At 45.7% G+C, this 19,064-nt stretch overlaps 8 protein-coding genes across 8 annotated transcripts; 2 read left to right on the forward strand and 6 right to left on the reverse strand.

Annotated features, from left to right (window-relative positions):
- Positions 1–153: 153 nt before the first annotated feature.
- On the reverse strand, positions 154–1,325 carry PICMEDRAFT_14381 (hypothetical protein). The gene is made up of 2 exons (XM_019160347.1): positions 1,230–1,325; positions 154–699 (listed from the first exon to the last, which is right to left on the reverse strand). The coding sequence occupies exons 1-2, from the start codon at positions 1,272–1,274 to the stop codon at positions 277–279; spliced, it is 468 nt and encodes a 155-aa protein (XP_019019959.1). The 5' UTR covers positions 1,275–1,325; the 3' UTR covers positions 154–276.
- Positions 1,326–1,689: 364 nt separating this feature from the next.
- On the reverse strand, positions 1,690–2,283 carry PICMEDRAFT_30005 (hypothetical protein; the record flags this gene model as incomplete). Its single annotated transcript, XM_019162621.1, has 1 exon — positions 1,690–2,283. The coding sequence occupies one exon, from the start codon at positions 2,281–2,283 to the stop codon at positions 1,690–1,692; it is 594 nt and encodes a 197-aa protein (XP_019019960.1).
- A 380-nt stretch (positions 2,284–2,663) lies between these two features.
- On the reverse strand, positions 2,664–3,017 carry PICMEDRAFT_28892 (hypothetical protein; the record flags this gene model as incomplete). Its single annotated transcript, XM_019162562.1, has 1 exon — positions 2,664–3,017. A coding segment is annotated over one exon (354 nt), but the record flags the coding sequence as incomplete, so codon positions are not given.
- Positions 3,018–4,235: 1,218 nt separating this feature from the next.
- On the reverse strand, positions 4,236–5,294 carry PICMEDRAFT_70444 (hypothetical protein; the record flags this gene model as incomplete). The annotated part of the gene is made up of 1 exon (XM_019163643.1): positions 4,236–5,294. One exon carries the CDS (start codon positions 5,292–5,294, stop codon positions 4,236–4,238), a length of 1,059 nt encoding a protein of 352 aa, XP_019019962.1.
- Positions 5,295–5,607: 313 nt separating this feature from the next.
- On the forward strand, positions 5,608–6,746 carry PICMEDRAFT_57017 (hypothetical protein; the record flags this gene model as incomplete). Its single annotated transcript, XM_019163207.1, has 2 exons — positions 5,608–5,610; positions 5,688–6,746. The coding sequence occupies 2 exons, from the start codon at positions 5,608–5,610 to the stop codon at positions 6,744–6,746; spliced, it is 1,062 nt and encodes a 353-aa protein (XP_019019963.1).
- Positions 6,747–6,928: 182 nt separating this feature from the next.
- On the reverse strand, positions 6,929–16,044 carry PICMEDRAFT_29031 (hypothetical protein; the record flags this gene model as incomplete). The annotated part of the gene is made up of 6 exons (XM_019162571.1): positions 6,929–8,809; positions 9,352–9,859; positions 10,001–10,177; positions 12,581–13,149; positions 13,291–14,330; positions 14,382–16,044. The coding sequence occupies 6 exons, from the start codon at positions 16,042–16,044 to the stop codon at positions 6,929–6,931; spliced, it is 5,838 nt and encodes a 1,945-aa protein (XP_019019964.1).
- Positions 16,045–16,387: 343 nt separating this feature from the next.
- Positions 16,388–17,107, forward strand: PICMEDRAFT_18984 (hypothetical protein; the record flags this gene model as incomplete). Its single annotated transcript, XM_019162098.1, has 1 exon — positions 16,388–17,107. A coding segment is annotated over one exon (720 nt), but the record flags the coding sequence as incomplete, so codon positions are not given.
- Positions 17,108–17,404: 297 nt separating this feature from the next.
- PICMEDRAFT_28966 (hypothetical protein) lies at positions 17,405–18,757 on the reverse strand (the record flags this gene model as incomplete). The annotated part of the gene is made up of 1 exon (XM_019162567.1): positions 17,405–18,757. One exon carries the CDS (start codon positions 18,755–18,757, stop codon positions 17,405–17,407), a length of 1,353 nt encoding a protein of 450 aa, XP_019019966.1.
- Between the last annotated feature and the right edge of the window lie 307 nt (positions 18,758–19,064).

Below are 19,064 nucleotides of genomic sequence, written 5' to 3' on the forward strand. Positions count from 1 at the left end.
GCAGCACCGCTACTATCGAATTTTTTTCAGCTCTTTCGCATAATGAGTGAGTTTTCATACGCACAAAGTAACTCTGACATGAAAAGCACGGGGAAGCTTCTGAGTAGACGCCAAAAGGCTTGCATAGCTCAACATGGGCAGTTCGTTAGGCTAGTTTCAAGTACGGACGAAGATTATAAGTGCTGGGTAAGGCTAACGTGGATTTATGCAACCTATTAGACAGCTAAAGTTATATTTTTAATTCATGTTTTATAATATAGTTATAAAAGACTAAATTTAGAATTTGCTGAAACCCTTAGATTTACCGGCAGCAGCGGCAACCTTAACAACGTTGAATCTAACGGTCTTGGAAAGTGGTCTACATTGACCGACAGTAACGTGGTCACCTTCTTGGACTCTGAAAGCTGGGGAGACGTGAGCAGCCAAGTTCTTGTGTCTCTTTTCGTATCTGTTGTACTTTGGAATGTAGTGCAAGTATTCTCTTCTGATGATGATGGTTCTGTGCATCTTGGTGGAGACAACAAGACCAGATAAGATCTTACCTCTGATAGAGACGGTACCGACGAATGGACACTTCTTGTCAATGTAGGTACCTTCAATAGCAGACTTTGGGGTCTTGAAACCCAAACCAGCGTCTTTGTACCATCTCTTGGTTCTTCTGGTAGCCTTGGCCTTTGGGTTGGTGAAGATGTGTGGTTGCTAAATTGAAATAAAAATGGGGAGGAGGATAATGAAAAGTAAGTTAGTATTTGCTATTGTAAAAGGGAATTTGAAACGACTGATTGCAGATGGTGTTGGGTGGAGCTAGAAAAAAGAAGCTACTGTAGAAGATGTACTCGATAATGTGTTGGTCGCTTGAAATGTTTTGAATGTTTCTCTATTTATCTGAAGGTTAGGTTATTGAAAGAACAAATGCATGTATCTACCTGCCGTGAAGTAGTATGTGAAAGCATGATTTTGATCAAAAAACCACCGTGTTCAAGTTCGTGCGTGACCTTCTCATATACAATACAATCTAGTGTTTTCACTTCATCTAATCGCTCGTTGCTCGTTGTGATCCTTCTGTCTCCATTCAAAAGTAGCACGGGAGAGACGTCTCTGTATTTCTAGTCTCTATACACTGCAGCACTTTGTCAAAGACGTCCCTTGTGTTTTAGTCTTTCATTTTTGTTCACCTATTCATCTTCGTCATCGTCGTCGTCTATGTTTTCGAAGGAAACTATGCATACCTTTTGGAAAGCCTTTTCAGATTGAACGGTCAATTCAGTGGTCATGTTTGCTCTGAGATCTGATCTTGGTAGTATCTATTTCAAAAGTCACTTAAGTTTTCTAAGTCTTTAACGTGTGTATTCTATGTAATCAACTGTCATAGGCCTCATATCAAGACGAAAATTTTCGACTTCCTGCCTGCCCGCACTCACTGTAGCCCTCGCACGCTTACCGAAGCTGTCCTGCCCTCACTGTAGCAGATCCGCAACAGCAGCCGTTGGACACTCCTCGGGTCCCGCGACGCGCAAGACTGTGAAAAACTGTAACGTTTTGTGGATTCATATGGAGGTGCGCGGGTGTATGCAAATAGGAAAAGAGGGCTACTAAGCCCTCTATGATAGCACGTGATACGAAAGAAATGCTTATCTATTTGCATATTTGTTGGCATATACATTGGCCTATACAGAATGATCAATCTATTTAGAGGAGCCATTCTATCTCGGACGCCTTTTCTTCACCAACTAAAGCAATGAGATTGTTCATGTCGGGGAATTTCATGTCCTGGAAGTCGAATCCAGGTACAACGACCTCACTTACCCAGAGGTGGTCCTTGCTAGTCACTTCAGCACCTTCCTTTTCCGGAACGACGTAGCAGCCTTTGTAGACTCCAGGCTCCACCACCCATTGGGTTCTCTCTCCGTTGGCGACGTCGAACCCTACACGGAAAGTCTCGATCTGCCCTGTCGGGTGCACAAGAACGTATGTCCCTCGGCCTCCTTGAAGAACGTGTATTGACCTGCCTGTGACGTTTGTGTGGAACTTGCCGAGGGGTGATTCGCAGGTCATAAGAAAGTGGATTAACGAGGACGGGTTCCTGGACACCGTTGTTGGCGGAGAGCCTGAGTCGCCTGTTGATTGCACCTCAGCAGTCTCGGAGGGCCGGTCTGTCTCCTTGAAGTATCCACCATTGGGATGTTTAATCAGGCCGAGATCACGTGCGAGCTTACTCACGGATGCATCTTCGACGGTTATTCCTTTTTTCGGGTATAAAGGTTCTTCGACGGCAAACGTCATGATCGTAGTCAGCAAGAAAAAAATCAAGGTTAGTGAACGATCAAAGCGGTGACACTCATGAAAAGTAAAGGTATAAGCAGCTTGTTTTTTGGATAGATAGCAAGCTCGGCTGAAACGGCCTCAGAGATTTTTATTTTTCCCCGGCCCGTTTTGAACGGAGATGAAGGATTCAAAATAGTTAAAGTTACAAATTTGGTTTAGAAAATAGGACTTGGGTATCAATGATATATCGTGGATGTATGAGTATATAGAAGAAATAAAAGAGGACAGATAAAAGCCGAAGTGGGAGATTAATCCAAAATTGATAACAAAGTAAAAAGAAAGTAAGCTAAAGGTTAAGATCTTTTTGTTGGGCAAGGTCCACGATGGATGGACTCTCGTCATTTCTCGGTGCCCAATTTCTTGATTTTGGCACTGCCGGTGGACCATTGGTGAAACAAGTCGATCAACTCGTTGTTGTCATGTAGGGCGAGGATGTCGTCTGCACCACCTCTACTCTTGCCGTCGACAATGAAGTTAGGGACGGTGAATCTGCCGGTTGTTTCGCCCACATGCTGCTGCAATTCCTTACCGTTCTCGTGGTCGTCCAACTCGATGATGAGTGGCTCGGGGGTAATATGGTACTCTGTTTTGAGAAGGTGCTTTAGCTTCTTGGAGAAAGGGCAGTAGGACTTCGAGAAGATGACGACGGGAGACGTGGACAAGATGTGCTCGAGCTCTTGCCTAGGGTTGAAGGAGGAGCCCACGTTCTTGGTGGGACCCTTTTCCTGCAGCTTTTCCTGTGCTTCGAGGATCTTCTTGCTAAAGTCCTTGATGTCGCTGGATTCTTTGCTGGTCTTCTTCGGGGAAGGGTCGGCGTCCGAGTCCAGTGGGTAGGGTTTGTTTTTGAGCGGGTTGGCGGCGGCGGCGTCGTCGTCCGCGAGCTTCTTGAGGGTTTCCTTTTGTTCGAGGGAGCCCAACTCCTTGTCGGCCTTGATGCCGTTGGTGGAGGTGGAGGTGGGGGCGGGCACCTGGTCGTCGTCGGCGGCGGCGAGAGCAGCGTCCTTCTGCCTGTGGGAGGCGTCGTGGGCCTTTTCGTGGGCCTTCTTGGAGGCCGGGTCGCCGGCCACCAAGGGGATTTTGTCCGAGGAGTCGGCCTCCTTGACCTTGGCCTCGTCGATGCCGCCCTGCTTGCCCTTGACGTAGTCGTTGGCGTTGGTCAGCTTCTTGGTGTCGAGCTTGGCGCCGTCGTCGGCGGCGACCGCGCCGTTGGCGTTGGCGTGGCCCTTGCCGCTGCCGCTGCCGTTGCTGTTGCTGATTTTCGGCGTGCCCTTGGAGGGCTTGCGGGTCGACTCGCCCGGGATCTGGACGGCGATGTCGTCGTCCAAGAGCGGGTTTTTGCTCTCGTAGTCGGGGATGGCCACCTTGGACGCCGACGAGCTCAGGCTCCTGGACGACGTGAGCAGCACGACGAACACGAGGAACACGGCCCCCGTGGCGACCGTGAGCAGCTTGCGTTTTCTGGAGGTGATAGGAATGCCCATGGCTGGAGGGGTGCAGTGAATTGCGCAGTCAGTCACCGATGTCTGTGCAGAGCAACACCAGGAGGAACGTCACGATGCAAAAGAGGGCAGCAACAGTGCACTAAAGCGACTGTTTATGTCACCCTGGCAGATCGTCAGATAGGTAGCTGTGTGGAGAGATAGTATGCTATAGAGATATATGAGTGCGCGAAGCAGGCTGCGGAAGCCCGCCGCGGGTGTCCCCTGCGAGGTAGCGAAGGAACAGCGCCCAGCCCGCAGCGGCGCGGCCCATTGTCCCTAGCGGCGTCGCTGACAGGGCCGGCAGCGGCGCGGTGGCGTGTTCTGGAGAGGCGTGGGGGCAAAAGGGGCAAGGCGGCGAGGGCGCGCGCAGGAAAAAAAGGAGCCTGGGGCGATCGACCGGCGGCTCGGCGGCTCGGCGGGCGCGCGGGCTCAGTCGCTGATGATCTCGGCGTAGAGCATGCGCTTGAGGTCGATGAGGCCGAGCTGGTCCTTGAGCTCGTCGAAGAAGAAGAAATCGGGCGGGATCGGGCTGCCGGCGGTCTCGGTGGCCGGGGTGCGGAACTCGGCCACGTACGGGTGGTCGAGACACGCGTCGACGGTGAGGCGTCTGGCCGGGTCGAAGGTGAGGGTGCGCTCGATGAAGTCCACGGCCGCGGCGTCGGCGCGCCGGAAGATCTTGCGCATCGGGATGCGGCGCTGGCCGCCCGTGTGTGTGCGGAGGTACTCACGGGCCCGCGGCAGGCGCACGCTGGCGAGGTCGGCCGCCGTGGGCGCCCCGAGCACCTCGAAGATGAGCAGCAGCTGGTGGCGGTAGTCCTTGCCCGGGAAGAGGGGCTCGCGGAGGTGCATCTCCGCGAGAATGCAGCCGATCGACCACACGTCGATTGCCTTGGAGTACTGGGCCAGCGAGAGCATGATCTCCGGGGCGCGGTACCAGCGCGTGGCCACGTACTCCGTGAGATAGGAGTCCTTCTGCGGGGCAGAGCCGTCGCGCGGGTCTGTTTCGAGGCGCGCGAGACCGAAGTCGCAGATCTTGAGGTCGCACTTCTCGTTGACCAAGAGGTTGGCCGGCTTGAGGTCGCGGTGGATGATGCCGCAGCTGTGGAGGTACTTGACGCCCTTGAGCAGCTGGTACAGCATGTAGGTCATGTGGTTGTTGCTGAGGTGGTGGGTGCGGATGACGGTGTGCAGGTCCGCGTCCATGTACTCCTGGACGAGGTAGACCTCGCGGAAGCCCTCGAAGGACGTGGGCTTCTGGATGTCGAGGATCTTGATGATGTTCGGGTGGTCGAAGCGCTTGAGGAACTTCACCTCGCGCAGGGTGCGCAGACAGAAGAGGTCCCGCTCGAACGGCTCGATCTTCTTGATGGCGACCACCTGGTCGCTGTGGTGCCGGTGCCCGACCGCCACCACGCCGTAGGCGCCCTGCCCGATCACACTCAGCACCTTGTAGTCGCGGATGTTGAACACGTAGTTTTGCTTCTGCATCGTGCCGTGGCTGCAGCTTGTGGGGGGCGCCTGCCAGCGCCGCCTGACGTCCTGCCCCGGTCTGTCTCTCACTGCTGCACCCCCGCCGGTATATATACCGCCGCCTGCTGGGCCCCAATCGCTCCCGGATAACCCTGGCCAGCCGGCGGTTTCATGTGGCCCTCCCCACGGGCCATCAAACGTCTCGGAACAGGAACATGAAACAGCACAGCCCTGTTCCCTCTTTTTCTCGCTCCCTCGTATAGCACCACGCGCCAAGGCGACACACAGGGAAACCGGACGCAACGAAAAGAGGCCCTCCAGACACCGTGAGATGGTGCTCAGACAGGCCGGCTGGACGTTCTGGACCCCACTGCCTAGGCCCACCGCATCGCCCCTGCCATGCTCCCGCAGAAGAAAACCACCCCCCACGTCACGGCGCTGATCACAGGCACGTCGGGCAACCTGGGCCTCAACATCGCCAAGCGGCTCATCGCAGAGGTCCCGCAGGAGACCCGTCTTACCATCATCGTCACCTCGAGAACACTCGCCAACGCCAATCACACCATCGCTCTGCTCAGCGACTACAACGCAACGGATGTCCGCAGACCAGCCGTCCTTGACTTCGACTACTCCCTCGTCGACTTCACAGACATGGTCTCCATCCTCGCTGCTGCGTATGAGCTCCACAACACCCACCGCTGCATCGACTACGTCTACCTCAACGCCGCTCAAGGCGTCTACGCAGGCATCGACTGGTGGGGCGCCACCGTGGAGTGCTGCACAAACCCCATCAAGGGCGTCACCTACCCGACGTACAAGATCCAGAGAGTAGGCGTCAAGTCCGCAGACAGCCTCGGACTCGTCTTCCAGGCAAACGTCTTCGGACCTTACTACTTCATCCACAAGCTCCTCGACTACAACCTCTTCGAGCTGTCTGCAGACCCCCGCATTGTTTGGATCAGCAGTGTCATGTCTAAACCGTCCTACCTCTCGATGGACGACCTACAACTGCTCAAGTCCCACGAGAGCTACGAAGGCTCAAAGAGGCTCCTTGACCTTCTCCATTTAGCAACGTACAAGTCTCTCTACCAGAGATATAGAGTCAAACAGTATCTCACCCACCCGGGAATACTCACCTCTTTCTCCTTCTTCCAGTTCCTCAACCCAGTCACCTACTACGGCATGCTCCTTCTCTTTTACTTAGCGCGGTTGCTGGGGTCACCTTGGCACAACATCCACGGCTGGATTGCAGCCAACGCTCCCGTCTTTGTCTCCCTCTACGCAGACCAGCGAGATGACCCTCAAGACTTGAAGTATGGCAGTGCTAGCCGCTGGAATGGAAAAGAGTACATGAAAACAGAAGAGGTCGACCCAACGGGAATGGACGACGTCTTGTCATACTTCGAGAAGTTGACGCTGGAATGGGACGATAAACTCAAAAACCAAATTGTAAATACCAGAACAAGATAAAGCCCGCATGCGGATGTGTGTACATATATTTATAAAAAGAAAATAAAATTGATACAAATACAAAGATATATTCATACTTCTAAAAGTAAACAGGTGAACAGATAAACAGAGTACAAAGTAAGCTAGAGTAAATAATAAGAACATTGTCATCACCAAGAGGCTGGAAAGAGAGGTCTCCAGTGTTATGCCTTCAAAGACATCAAGGAACCAACAAAAGTCAAAATCAACCTCGATCTAACTTCGTTGATATCCTCAGGAACCAACCAAATCAACGCTCCCAATTTTCTCGCAATAGAAATGGCAAGCTTGGCATTGGCATATCTCTCCTCCTCAGTGTTGCCAGACATGACTAAATCGTAGTCAACATACCCTGGTTTCATGCCGTGCAACACATCCAACAAGAATTGACCGGTGGACAAAGACGGGTCCTTGAATGATCTGATACTTGAACTCTTTCCACCTTTAGCAACCATGGAGTTGGCCCACTTGAGGATGTCTTGGTCAGAAACTTCCTTGCCATTGACAGATAAAGAAGATAACGTGTTGTTGATGTTTCTTCTCATTAACTGCCAAACCAAACCTAACGTTAAAATCTTTGTACCATCAGTGATATCTGAACCTTCGATACCAACCAACGAGAAATGGTTGGCTTTGCCAATGGCAACACAATAATTTGTGTTTTCCAACGCTTTGAACCTCGACATATCATTTCCATTGGTTGGTCTCTTGTTGATATGTTTCCAATCAACAGAACCTGGCATCACCTTATCGTACGCTTCTAATAATATTTGACCGTCTTTCAAGTCCTCGAACAAAGAGACAACAGGTGGATCCACATCCAAAGAGTTCAACCATAAAGTAAAAACTCTTGCTTCTCTTTCGCCCTCAGCATCGAAATCTTCAATTTCCGGCTTCTCCTCATCCTCAACAGGCTCCAAGCCAGGATGGGTATTGAAAAGGTGTGCCACAAACGCCAAGTTTAACTTAGGGTTACCTGCAACTAACGACTTAGGCGTCAAATATTTCCGGCATTGCAATTTATCAGCATTGGATAAAACTTGCTCTGCTCTCTGCAATAGATCAGCGGTTTGTAGTGGAGCACGTGAACAAAGTTCTGGTGCCAATTGGTTCAATAAAACAGTATAATTCTCACCATCTTGTACGTCTTGTGAGAAATTGTTGACCTTTCTGTGCCAGTTGGCGGCCTTGAGATGGTAGTTGAACCATCTTAACAAAATCTTCTCAGGTGGCAATCTCAAGAATTGTTCCAAGGTTTCATCATCTTCCAATAATCTGTACAACTCGGGATGTAACTTAATATCAATCTTACTCAACAAACCTCTTCTGATAATTTGCCATATGAGACCTAATATCAAATGCTCCTTACCGGCGGTTATATCTTCCGAATGAACGTTGACGACAATACAGCCAATGGCCTTAGCGGAGTTCAAAACAATGTTGGCGTTTTCTAACAATTTGAAGTTGTTCAATGGCTTGCCTCCCTTTGGCAAGTTCAACACTCTCGTGTCGATTGTATCCGGAACAGAGTCATTGATCAAAGCAGACAACACCAAACCGTCGGTACACTCGTCGAAGAGCTGGAAAGTGTCCAAATCAAACGGAACCCTAGCGCCCACCAACGCATCGCCTGCAAGGACAGAGTTGATGTGTCTCGTGAATTCCACACGCTCTTCGTCATCGATAGTGTGCATAGTTCTGCCCGACCCTAACACGACCTTCGCCTTGTTACGAACGAAGGTCTCTGCTCCACTCTGAGAACCAGCCATTTGCGCAGAAGAAGGGCCCGATGAGCCTCCCGATTGTTTCGCCTCCTTCAACTTAGCGTTCAATTCGACGAAATCGTCAAGTTCCACATGGCCGGAGGCATCGACAGAAACATTCTTTAATGCTTCTCTGACTTCGTCATAGGAGCCCTTGCCGCTTTTAGACACACTCTCAATGACATCCTTCTTGTCCGCCCATCCGTTTTCGTCAATGTCGATATTCCTGAAATCCTCAATGAGGCTAAATAGCTCAGATTGGTCTAAAATAGGATACTTTTTCTGCATTAATGATGGTCTTACTAGGTTAGTATTCGATCAGGATTGACCTCTAGTTATTGTCGTGGCAATTGATTCTATTGGATTCGAGCCTCAAAAGCTCCGGAACTGCACTAAACACACCCATTGCATCTCGCACACACATACCTGTAGCTTTATCACGTTCATGATGTGCTTGTGTCAACCTTCACAATCTCTTTTGCTCCTTCTCTCTTTCTTTTCGTACGCAGCCCGTCTTTCCCATCACTTCTTCTTTTCTCCTCTCTCCCATGTGTGCCAGCTCTGGCTTTAACTTTAGACATCCCCCTTCCGTGGCCGGTGGCGAGCTCCCGCGCCCCCACGAAAAAGACAAGCCCATAGAACTGCAGTCGGTGCTGCCTTTTCGTCTTTATTACCCCGTGGAATAGAGTTCGCAGAGAGCAGAAAAAGCCTTCAAGAAATTCTATGACAACTTGACTCAGTATTAAACGATACAGTACAATATAAAATTACAGTCAGTTTGTATTAAGGGTGAAATGGTCCTCCTCGCGGAACTCATCTTTCACCCGCTGGCATATAAGCGCTCCCAATGACCTTTCCACACCAGGATGGCGTCTTCTTCCCAACCTTCTGTTACTTTTCACCCTTTCAAAAAACGTCTGTACCGTAGCCTCGTCCACTAAGCGCCGGCACCGCTGCTGGTCGCCCTTGTATTCAACCTGCAAATCCTGGAGGTCATTCTCGAACTCCTCGTTCATTAACTCCCAAAATTCGATCTCCTGAGGGTCCATCTCTTTCAAAAACTGGCCTGTATTTTGAAATATATCGGGAAGTTTGGACTGGTTGAGCTTGCTGCAAACAATCTCCTCCTTAGAGAGAGGCTTCAAAGCGTTCTTCATAAGAAAGAGTCGTTGCTCAACAGGGTTCTGCATGAAGCCTCCGCCAAATTGCTGTTTCAGTCTATTCGAGCCATTCTCCGCAATTTTTGTCTCAACCGTGTCATGTCCTAACATAGCACTTGTTTCCCTCCTCGACATCTCGGGTATTTGAACTATAATCTCACAATTTGAATCACTGTTCCCGCTATTGTTGTTACTCTCACTATTGTTGTTATAGTTGTTGTTGTTAATATTGCTATTGCTGCTGGTTTGACACTCCATCCGCAATCTTTTCCCCTGATCACTTCCATGTTGCCCCACATCTTCTTCCTGGTACTTCGAGAAATACATCTTGGTCGTCAGTTCAGCTTGCTCAAAAGCCTTCACCTTGGAAAACCTAAGCGGATGGCGGGTGCTGAAAGTCTTGTAGTCATATTCGTTCATATCGCCTTTGTTGTCGCTATTTAATATCATACTATCCGTTTTACTCAGGAAAGAAATGTCAGTGTTAGCACTGTTCTCAGTGACAGGGGAACAGCCGTCCAATTTAGAAGAATCGGGTGTCCTTTTGCTGCTGTTATTGTTATTGTTTTTGTTGTTACCGCTACCATTATTATTGTTGTTGTTTTTTGTAGCGTTGCTGCCGGTGTTGGATAAAATACTTCGTAGCTTATTGTTGCTGTTCTTCGTCTTCAAACTTGACGTTGGAGTTATCATCTCCGCCCGGCTTGGTAGGGACTTCTTCTTCACCGGTGCCTTTTTCACACTTTCGATATAAGAATAATGTGTTTGATCACTTCCTTGTGTCATAGGAACCGGCAGTGAGCCAGAAATAGGGATGGAACCAGTTTGTTGTTTACCATTATGGTTGTGAAACTCATCATGTGTATGTGTGAAGGTCTGCTGTGAATCTGTGCCATGCATCTGTGCGGGGCTCACATTGTTAATAACTCCTGGAGCATGGTTGGCATTGATATTTGTCGAGTCATTATACGGGCTATGAGCCACCTCTCTGTCGTCTCGTTCGTCCTTGCAGTCGTCCTTATCCAGCAATGGGACATGGTTGTGGTGGGAAATTCGTGTTGTTATTGCACGAAACAGTTTCCGCTTGCTATCCGACCTTTGTCTTCCACCAGGCATATTCTCTCTGGCCGGTATCACTACTTTATTTATCCTGTCTATAGCAACAACTGCCTCGTGGAAAGGCGGCAACGATGACGGCAACCACAACGACAACAGCATCAAAATTATCAACATCTTGTCTTTTCTATGTTCTCCTGTTATCTCCCCTCTGCAGTGCCCGCGCAAATAGTGCGACACTGTAAATCGAAGGCTCCCTACCCCCTTCGTTGTAACAATGCAGTCGTTAGCTCATTATAAAAGTACATAAGGACATGGGGGCAGGAATATGGTTCAACTGCATATAAAGAATGCATTGATACGCTCAACCCGTAGCTGTGTTTCTCATAATCCAAGTTTCTTCATGTGGCACAAAAACTATAAATTGGCATACAGTAGCACGGTTTATCTCTTTATCGGGATTCTACTTCTTTGAGGCCTCGATTACCTGTCTGATCATGAAAAGACCAATCTCGAGATCCACAAACCTGAATTCTGCAGGTGTCAGGTGGGCGCTGGCCCAGAAGTTTTCGTTGAGCATTGTGTCAAAATTCATGAACTTGACCGTCTGGTTCAATACCGACCTGTAGCCAGCAGCAACGTAGATCAACTTCAAACTATCCCGCACAATATAGATCAACTGATCAGTGTTGATGCAGCACTTGCAGTACTCCCCATACTCGCATTTCTGGAAATAGTTAGCACCAGGCGTGTTGCTGTACCCGAGCAAATACTTAACAAATAGATAAAGCTCTTTGTTTTCCACGTTGGAGATAACAAACTTCTTCATTTCGTCGAGCCAGATGGTGATCTTAAAACCTTTCCTGGCTATCAAGTCAGGTCGCTTCTTCAACTCCTCAATGCAAAAATATTTCCAATCCCGCACAATTGGGACAAACACTTGAATGATCCAGTCAGAGTTGTGGACGCACGAATTGCTCGTGGTAGAAGGGTTGACTGAAACTTGGTCCATAATTGCTTTCTCTGTATCTTTGTCTGGTGTCTGCTAATACCAAGCGACATCATCAAAAACATTATTAATGTTCACTTCATTATTTCTTCCAACAACGGCAGGACAATAGCCTTTTAATCTTAACCAGTTCCAAATCTTTTTTGGCCCATGACCCCTCTTCCCGTACTCAATGATTCTGCAATTCAAACCCATTTTAGTTATCATTCATGCCATTTGTCTATGGTGTGTACTGATCTCCCTGTCAGTCCTTACCCAGTTTACACCACACACATTATCCCGAGATTGACCACGTGCACAATATCTCGGCAATTGTCCGCTTCTTATCTATGGTGCGGTAAATGTGTCAATTAGCGGCTTGGAGTGACTGAAAAAGTGACCTTACCTCGCAGGCTCTATATACGCGGATGAGCTTCACATTTGTTTAACTGACACGGCTCTGAGAGCTATATCCGTCGGATACAAACGGTGTTCGGCTATTCATCCCTGAAGGAGAGAAGGAATCTTGACGTTACTCTACGTCATAGGTACAGAGCTCAAGCAGTGATGACACCCTTATTCAGACAATCACAGCCACAACCGCTGGGGCATTCTTTCATGGCATCTTCCTCCCACCAGATGATTGAACAGACATCGTGCATGATATGATTACATTTCGTGCACACCGAAAGCCGTTTGGTCACTTCTAACTCGCAAAAATGGCACTTTTTCTTATCCTGAGCCTTCTTCCACCTTCCTCTTGGAGTGTTCTCGGGGTCGATCTTAGAATCATCGCACCAGCCGATCTCACCAAAGTGTTCCTGAAAGTCGGTTTTACCTTTCTCATACATTGAAACTGCATTGCAATTGTAGTTTTGATTGTAATTGTAATTGAATTTGAGAATCTTCAACCTGCTTGCAGGAAGCCCCCAGCAAAATAAAATAGCTGCATATTCTGCACGGAAAACTTTCAGCTGTTCGGGGTTGACAAAACCTTCGATATTCACACAGTACTCGTTTTCATAAAGGTCCAATTCTGCAAAATTTTGCATTTGTATGTTGACAATCGGCATGTCGTCATATCTAACAAACATTTTCTCTTCTGCTAGGGGAGTTTTCGCCATACTTAAAGATTTTCCAAATTGCTGGTTGAAGACGTTGAGTGAAGCTGTGGATAATGATCTAGATAATTGGGGAGTATTGGAGATACTATCGTATTGCATGTAATGATCGAAATCACCACCGGATCCATTCCCTGTACCTCCTCCTCCTCCATTACTCAGTACTTGATGTTTGATTCCTCGACGATTGTGGAGTACATTGTTGCCGCCTACGATATCTCCAGCAGGGGAAGAACTCTTGAAACTCCGGTTATCGTACTCGTATGATGATAGAGTACTTATCGACGGTACACGACACTGTGACATATTCACTGGACTCAAAGCAGGATTGTAGTTATGTATCGATCTCGAGTTCATTCTTTCAAAAGAAACATTGCTTTGATTTCTGGCCAGTGAAGGTGGTAGCAAACCTGTATTGCCATAAATACTCCGTGCAACTGACCCAGTTCTCTGTGCTCCAGAGCCGTTGCGAAGAATCGATTTCTTTGTATCAGTATGTGTTTCCATCCGGGTATATGGGGAGTTGATAGGAACATGTACATGATCCTTGATAACATCGTTTTCAAACAGTACACATGAGAGCATTGCGAGCATCTGAATATCATTGACTTTCTTGAAATATGAAAACAGCTGTTTTACTAGCCAAATTCCCCCAAATGGATGAAAGCCCCAGTAAAACCTATAGTTGCGAAGCAGCTCAAAATTGTTTGTGCTTTCTCCAATTTTTTGAAGTATATTAGTGGCGATATCCGCATCTATCATGACATCTTTTACCAAGAGTATTGAGAGAATCTTCCAGCAATTGGAAATTACTGTGTATCCATATTTTTCCGCCACTTCAGCATTATATTGCGCTAAAACATGAGGACTATCTCCTAGTACGCGGTATTCATAGGCCAGCTCCATCTTGGAGGGTATCAAATGTCGGAAATCATATATTTTAACAATATTTCTAGAATGTTGAGTTTTGGAATTATTTGTAACTTGTGAACGTTCTGTCGGTGCAGACATAGGATTGCTTTTAGCATTAGATGAATATTGTCTTGTGTTTAAATTGGCGTTTCGAAGTAAGTCCGGCACTTTTGTACGGTAAAGTCTGTTATATTGAAACACGTCAAAATCATTTGACAAACTGTCATCGGAAGAACTAGAATCGGAAAATGGCTCGTCCTTGTTTGAAAGTGCACCGTCAATAAAAACTTGTTTACCCAATTGCAAACCATTTTCAACATGCTTCCGCTTTAAGTTTCTCACCAAACTAAAGCCCTGCTGACCAAACTTTATGAAATGCTGATCATCGTTCGTCTCTTTGGATATGAAAAAACACACCAAGTGGCCACTAGGTGTCCATATTGCACCGCAACCTTTTGAAACAGGGGTACTATCAAATGGAGCTTTTTTGAAGTTGTTTTTTAGATTGTTATTATCTGATATGTCATCAATATCGTCATCTTCGTCATCTTCATCTTCGTCATCTCCTTCATCGCCATCACCTTCAGTGTCTGGTTCTACTTCGTCCAGATCGGAACCTCCCGGACTGACTGACATCAAATTCTTATTGATTGTATCTTCACTGTAGTTTAAATCATAAGACTCCAAGGTTTCTTCAACTTCAAAGTCCATATCAACTTTCTCTCCCAACAAAAACCTCAAACAAGGCTCTAGGCAGAATCTCTCATGTGCACAGAATTTTGTGGCAATTTCTTGTAGGTTTTTCAGTATTTCTTGCTTTTTTTCAGAGGAAAGCTCATGAGTTTCTTCAACCTTGAATTTAGGCACAGCTTTAGATGACGGATAACCTTTAGGAAAATTGAATTCCACCCTTATAAAAATCAAATCATCTTTATCTTGCAAGGACCACGGTCCATTTAATGAAATCACAAGTACACCAGTAGAAACTGATATCCTCTCAAATCTCAATTTTGGAAACTTGTGACCCACGTTACTAACTTCCTCACCCAAATTGAGTGGCTGGTTACTATTGTCACCAAACGTTGCACTATTAGGGTCATTATCAATATGCTGGAATGCAGACTGACCAATTTTGATTCCAGATATCCATGTTAGGTGGTTGAATTCACTATTATTCTTAAAGCTCTCGCCGTAAGAAGACCCTTTGTATCTTCTACTCTTATGTCGAATAACCAGTTTATTTTCAGAGGAAACATTGGGCTCCGGACGATAAGAACGATATTCAAATTCTGAAAGTTTTTGGCCAGGTGGTAACTGATTATTTCTCTTGAAATTGAAGTTTTTGTACATGTCATCATTCATTGGCCACAACCGCAAATCCCTATCCGATGACCATGTGACCAATTGATATTCGCTGTCATTTACACTGGTATTTGGTGTGTGGCGAGATCTCCATACAAAATCCCTAACAGGCTCCGTATGGCCTTTAAATATGTAGCAAGGTGCCAAGCTTGATTCACCAACTTTGTTCTTGTAATCAACAATGTAAACGGAGTCATTACCACCTCTTAAAGGCATTATGCCGCATATGTGATCACCAAATGGAACGTGGCGAGATTTAGAGACAGGGAAGTCAGTACGAATCGTGTAAACAGGTTTGTCATATTCTTTATCGAAGGACCAGAATTTCACAGACATATCATTAGAAGAGGAGATAAGCTCATATTTGTTCTCACGACTCCAGTCCAATCCATTGATTTTTGCATCATGTGCCTCTATACTTTTCATTGGAATTGCACCTTTTCGTACATCCCATATTAAAATGTTATTGTCATGAGATGAAGCTATAATATTGGGGTCCTTATAATTCCACTTTACCTGGGACGCCGCAGATCTCCAATCGGACCATTGATAAACAGGCTCTTTGGGACATCGTAGATCCCATGCCAAAACGAATGAGTCCACAGAACATGTAGCTAGCATTTCTGGATTCTGTGGATGAAAGTGTATATCTGTTATAGCCCTTATATGTGAATGTAAGACGTACTCTATGGCATCGTTTGATGGCCTAGCTAAATTCCACACCATTGCTTTTTGATTTGAGGTCGAAACGATCCACGAAGGTTTCGAGCTGTGGGGTGACCATTGAACGTCAGCAACCTCCCAAGAAGTTTCATGATGTAACCATCTAGGTGGGGCAAAAGGATCATCAAGGTCAATCACCAAAAGACCTTTTCTACCTGCTAGAACAGCGTCTCGTCCGCATGGTGCGATGGACATGATTGATAGGTAATTGCTGTCCACTCGGAGTGATAACGGATTACCAAAGGTTATCGAATCATATGGTGATGTTATCCTCGACATTGTTGATGCCAGGAACTAGTTTCTTTCAACTACTAAGTCCTTTGCTTTGTGAAAGTACAGTAGTGGGTAGATTAGAGTATAGCTCAGACTAAGTGGCACAAAAATTTAAACATGTTTCGTGAGATTTTATCGAGGTGCACAAAATTGATATCTGATAGTCTGATGAAAAGTTACGCTACACAATTCCTTTCTCCTCCTCTAAAATCTACTTCAGCTTCTTCGAAAATAAAGGGCATTGCAACAGGGGATGAGTGAAGTCAAACGAAGGGCTGCAAGATGCCAGTTAGATCCTTCTCTAGTGATTGAAAATAGTAAACCAGATCAAACAGGACAAACGTTTAATATCTGGTACAACAAATGGACAGGCGGTGAAAATAATGGTCGAGCAGGATTAGTACATGCCAAACACAGGTGCAATATTAAATTAGATACAGGTTACACAAAAGCTGACAAATATGCAAAAGATGGACAGATTAATAGAACAAAATACATTTGCCTTTATTTTGCTAGAGGATATTGCTGTAACGGCAAGAACTGTGATTATCTTCACCGAATCCCAACAAAACTTGATATTTTTACTCCAACTGTCGATTGTTTTGGCAGAGAAAGATTTTTAGACTATAGAGATGACATGTCAGGGATTGGTTCGTTTGGAAAAGTGAACAAAACCTTATATGTTGGCGGAATTGCTTCTATGTCTGGAAATATAGAACTAAAGATATCAAAAGTGTTTGAGGAATTTGGAGATTTGGCTTGTGTCAATATTCTTTCGGGAAAAAATGTGGCATTTGTATCGTATAAGCTAGAAAGTCAAGCACAATTTGCTAAAGAAGCAATGTATTGTCAAAGTTTAGAGCCTGGAAACGAGGCAGAAATATTGAATATTAGATGGGCGAACGAAGATCCGAGTTTCCGAGCGAAAAAGAGATTGAGAGATGATGAAGAAGAAATGACAATGGAAGCAGCCAGAAGTCTTTTACAGCATCTTCAAAATGACAAAAAAAGTAAAGTGCAAGACGTTGTTGTCAAGGATGAGGAGAGTGCAGGCGCACAAAGTTATAAAAAGGGTAATGACAAAATACAAATAGATTCCACTTCTCTAGCAAAGCTTGGCGCATTGACATCGCAAATCAATCAAAAACGGGCAAGCAGTGTAAAGGGACTAATTCATGGATATTCAAGTAGTGAGGAGGAAGATAATGGGATAGATTATTAATTTGGTTTATTTTAGATACTTATTTCGAGTGATGTGCTTATAAAACCTATAAGAGTCCATTTATGACTCAATGTTTTTGAATTGCTTTTGTTGGGCTTTTTCGTGCCGCAATAGATCGCTAGGACATTTACTTACTTTACTGCTGACAATCATGGATTTCAAGCTAAACAATACATCACAGTCAGTTTCAGCATTCCATAAAGTTATAGCTGTACCTGTATTTCCCGCTCTACCGGTTCTACCTATCCGATGAACATACTCTGCTATGGATTTTGACATTTGATAGTTGATGACAAGCGAAACGTTGGCAATATCGATTCCTCTCGCAGCAACATCCGTAGCGATCAATATGTCCGCATCTCGTGATTTCATTCTACTGATTGCTTCTTCTCTTTGACTTTGGGTTCTTGATCCATTGATTATTGCGGGCCTGAAATTCAGTTTAGTAAGAAAATTTGATAGTGTATCACATGTTTTCTGATAATTAACGAAGATAATAATCGGAGGATGGTATTTGCGACTGTTTGAGAATAGAATATTTTTCAAAGCTGCCATCTTTTTCTCATCATCGTTTGGCACTTGTATCGCATCTTGTATCACTGATTCAACTGCGTTTTCAGTGTTTCCTACTGTTACTGTTACTGGATCAACCAAGTATTTGGACGTAAGCTTTTCAATGCTGGGTGGGAGAGTTGCGGTGAACATCATTGTTGTTCTTTTGGGCTGTCCTTCAGATAATGGGAATGGATTTTCTTTTCCTGGAGGAAGCTGTTCTAGCAGACTTTGGACTTGTTTTTCGAATCCCATGTCAACCATCCGATCAGCTTCATCTGCGATCAAAAAAAAGCATCGATTCAAGTCAAGAATTTTTTTTTCTAGAATATCAAGTAACCTTCCTGGTGTTCCTATCAAAATCTCAACCCCTCTTTCTAACTTTTCTATATTTTCATCGTAACTGTGGCCGCCTACAATAGATGCTACATTGAAATGTAAATTGTTCATGAATTTTTGAGACTCTGATTCAATTTGCTGAGCCAATTCTCTTGTTGGAACGATGATGAGGACGTATGGACTTTCAAATGGTCGTACTGGTGGCAAATTCAAAACGTACGATATTGCTGGTATAAGAAATGCTAATGTTTTTCCCGAACCCGTTTCCGCAATACCCACTACATCTCTTCCGACCAAGCCTAGTGGAATTGTAGCTCTTTGAATTGGGGTAGGTTCCAAATACTTGAGATTTTGTATGAGGCTAATAACCTTGTTAGGTATAGCACTCTCGTTCCAATATCGAAGCATCTGTTCGCTAGTATTCCCCTTAGTAGTGATATCAAAATCTTCTTTGAATATTCTCCAATCTCTATTCGTCATCTGGTTCAGCGGCTTCGTGGACCAGTGAGATCTAGTGAGCATATGATCTTCATTTGCTTTACGCCTTTTCCTTGATGGTAAATCCAGAGAATAGTCATATGTTTCATGAAAAATTGGGAAAGATGATAATGAAACTGATGTGTCTTCTGACTCATCCCAACCAAACTTGAATCTTCCCTTTGCATTTTGTTTTTGTCGATTGGATATGCTTCGAGTTTCAGCCTGAACAGATGTGTTGAAATTTTTGCTTTCATCCTCTTCCAAAGGGCTGTTCATCTCTTTTGTAACATCATTTGTTTTTAGCGTTTTTTCATCAAGCTTTTTCTTTGTTTTCTCTTTCTGTAATCTC

Source organism: Pichia membranifaciens, assembly GCF_001661235.1.
Source record: "Pichia membranifaciens NRRL Y-2026 unplaced genomic scaffold PICMEscaffold_1, whole genome shotgun sequence".
NCBI classification, from domain to species: Eukaryota; Fungi; Ascomycota; class Pichiomycetes; order Pichiales; family Pichiaceae; genus Pichia; species Pichia membranifaciens.

What these genes read in the sequence shown, in the direction of transcription:
- PICMEDRAFT_14381 (XM_019160347.1), bottom strand. Translation starts at nt 1,274, where the DNA reads ATGACCACTGAATTGACCGTTCAATCTGAAAAGGCTTTCCAAAAG. An exon ending in CTGAAAAGGCTTTCCAAAAG is followed by an intron (nt 700 to 1,229) that starts GTATGCATAGTT and finishes ATTTCAATTTAG; the next exon opens with CAACCACACATCTTCACCAA.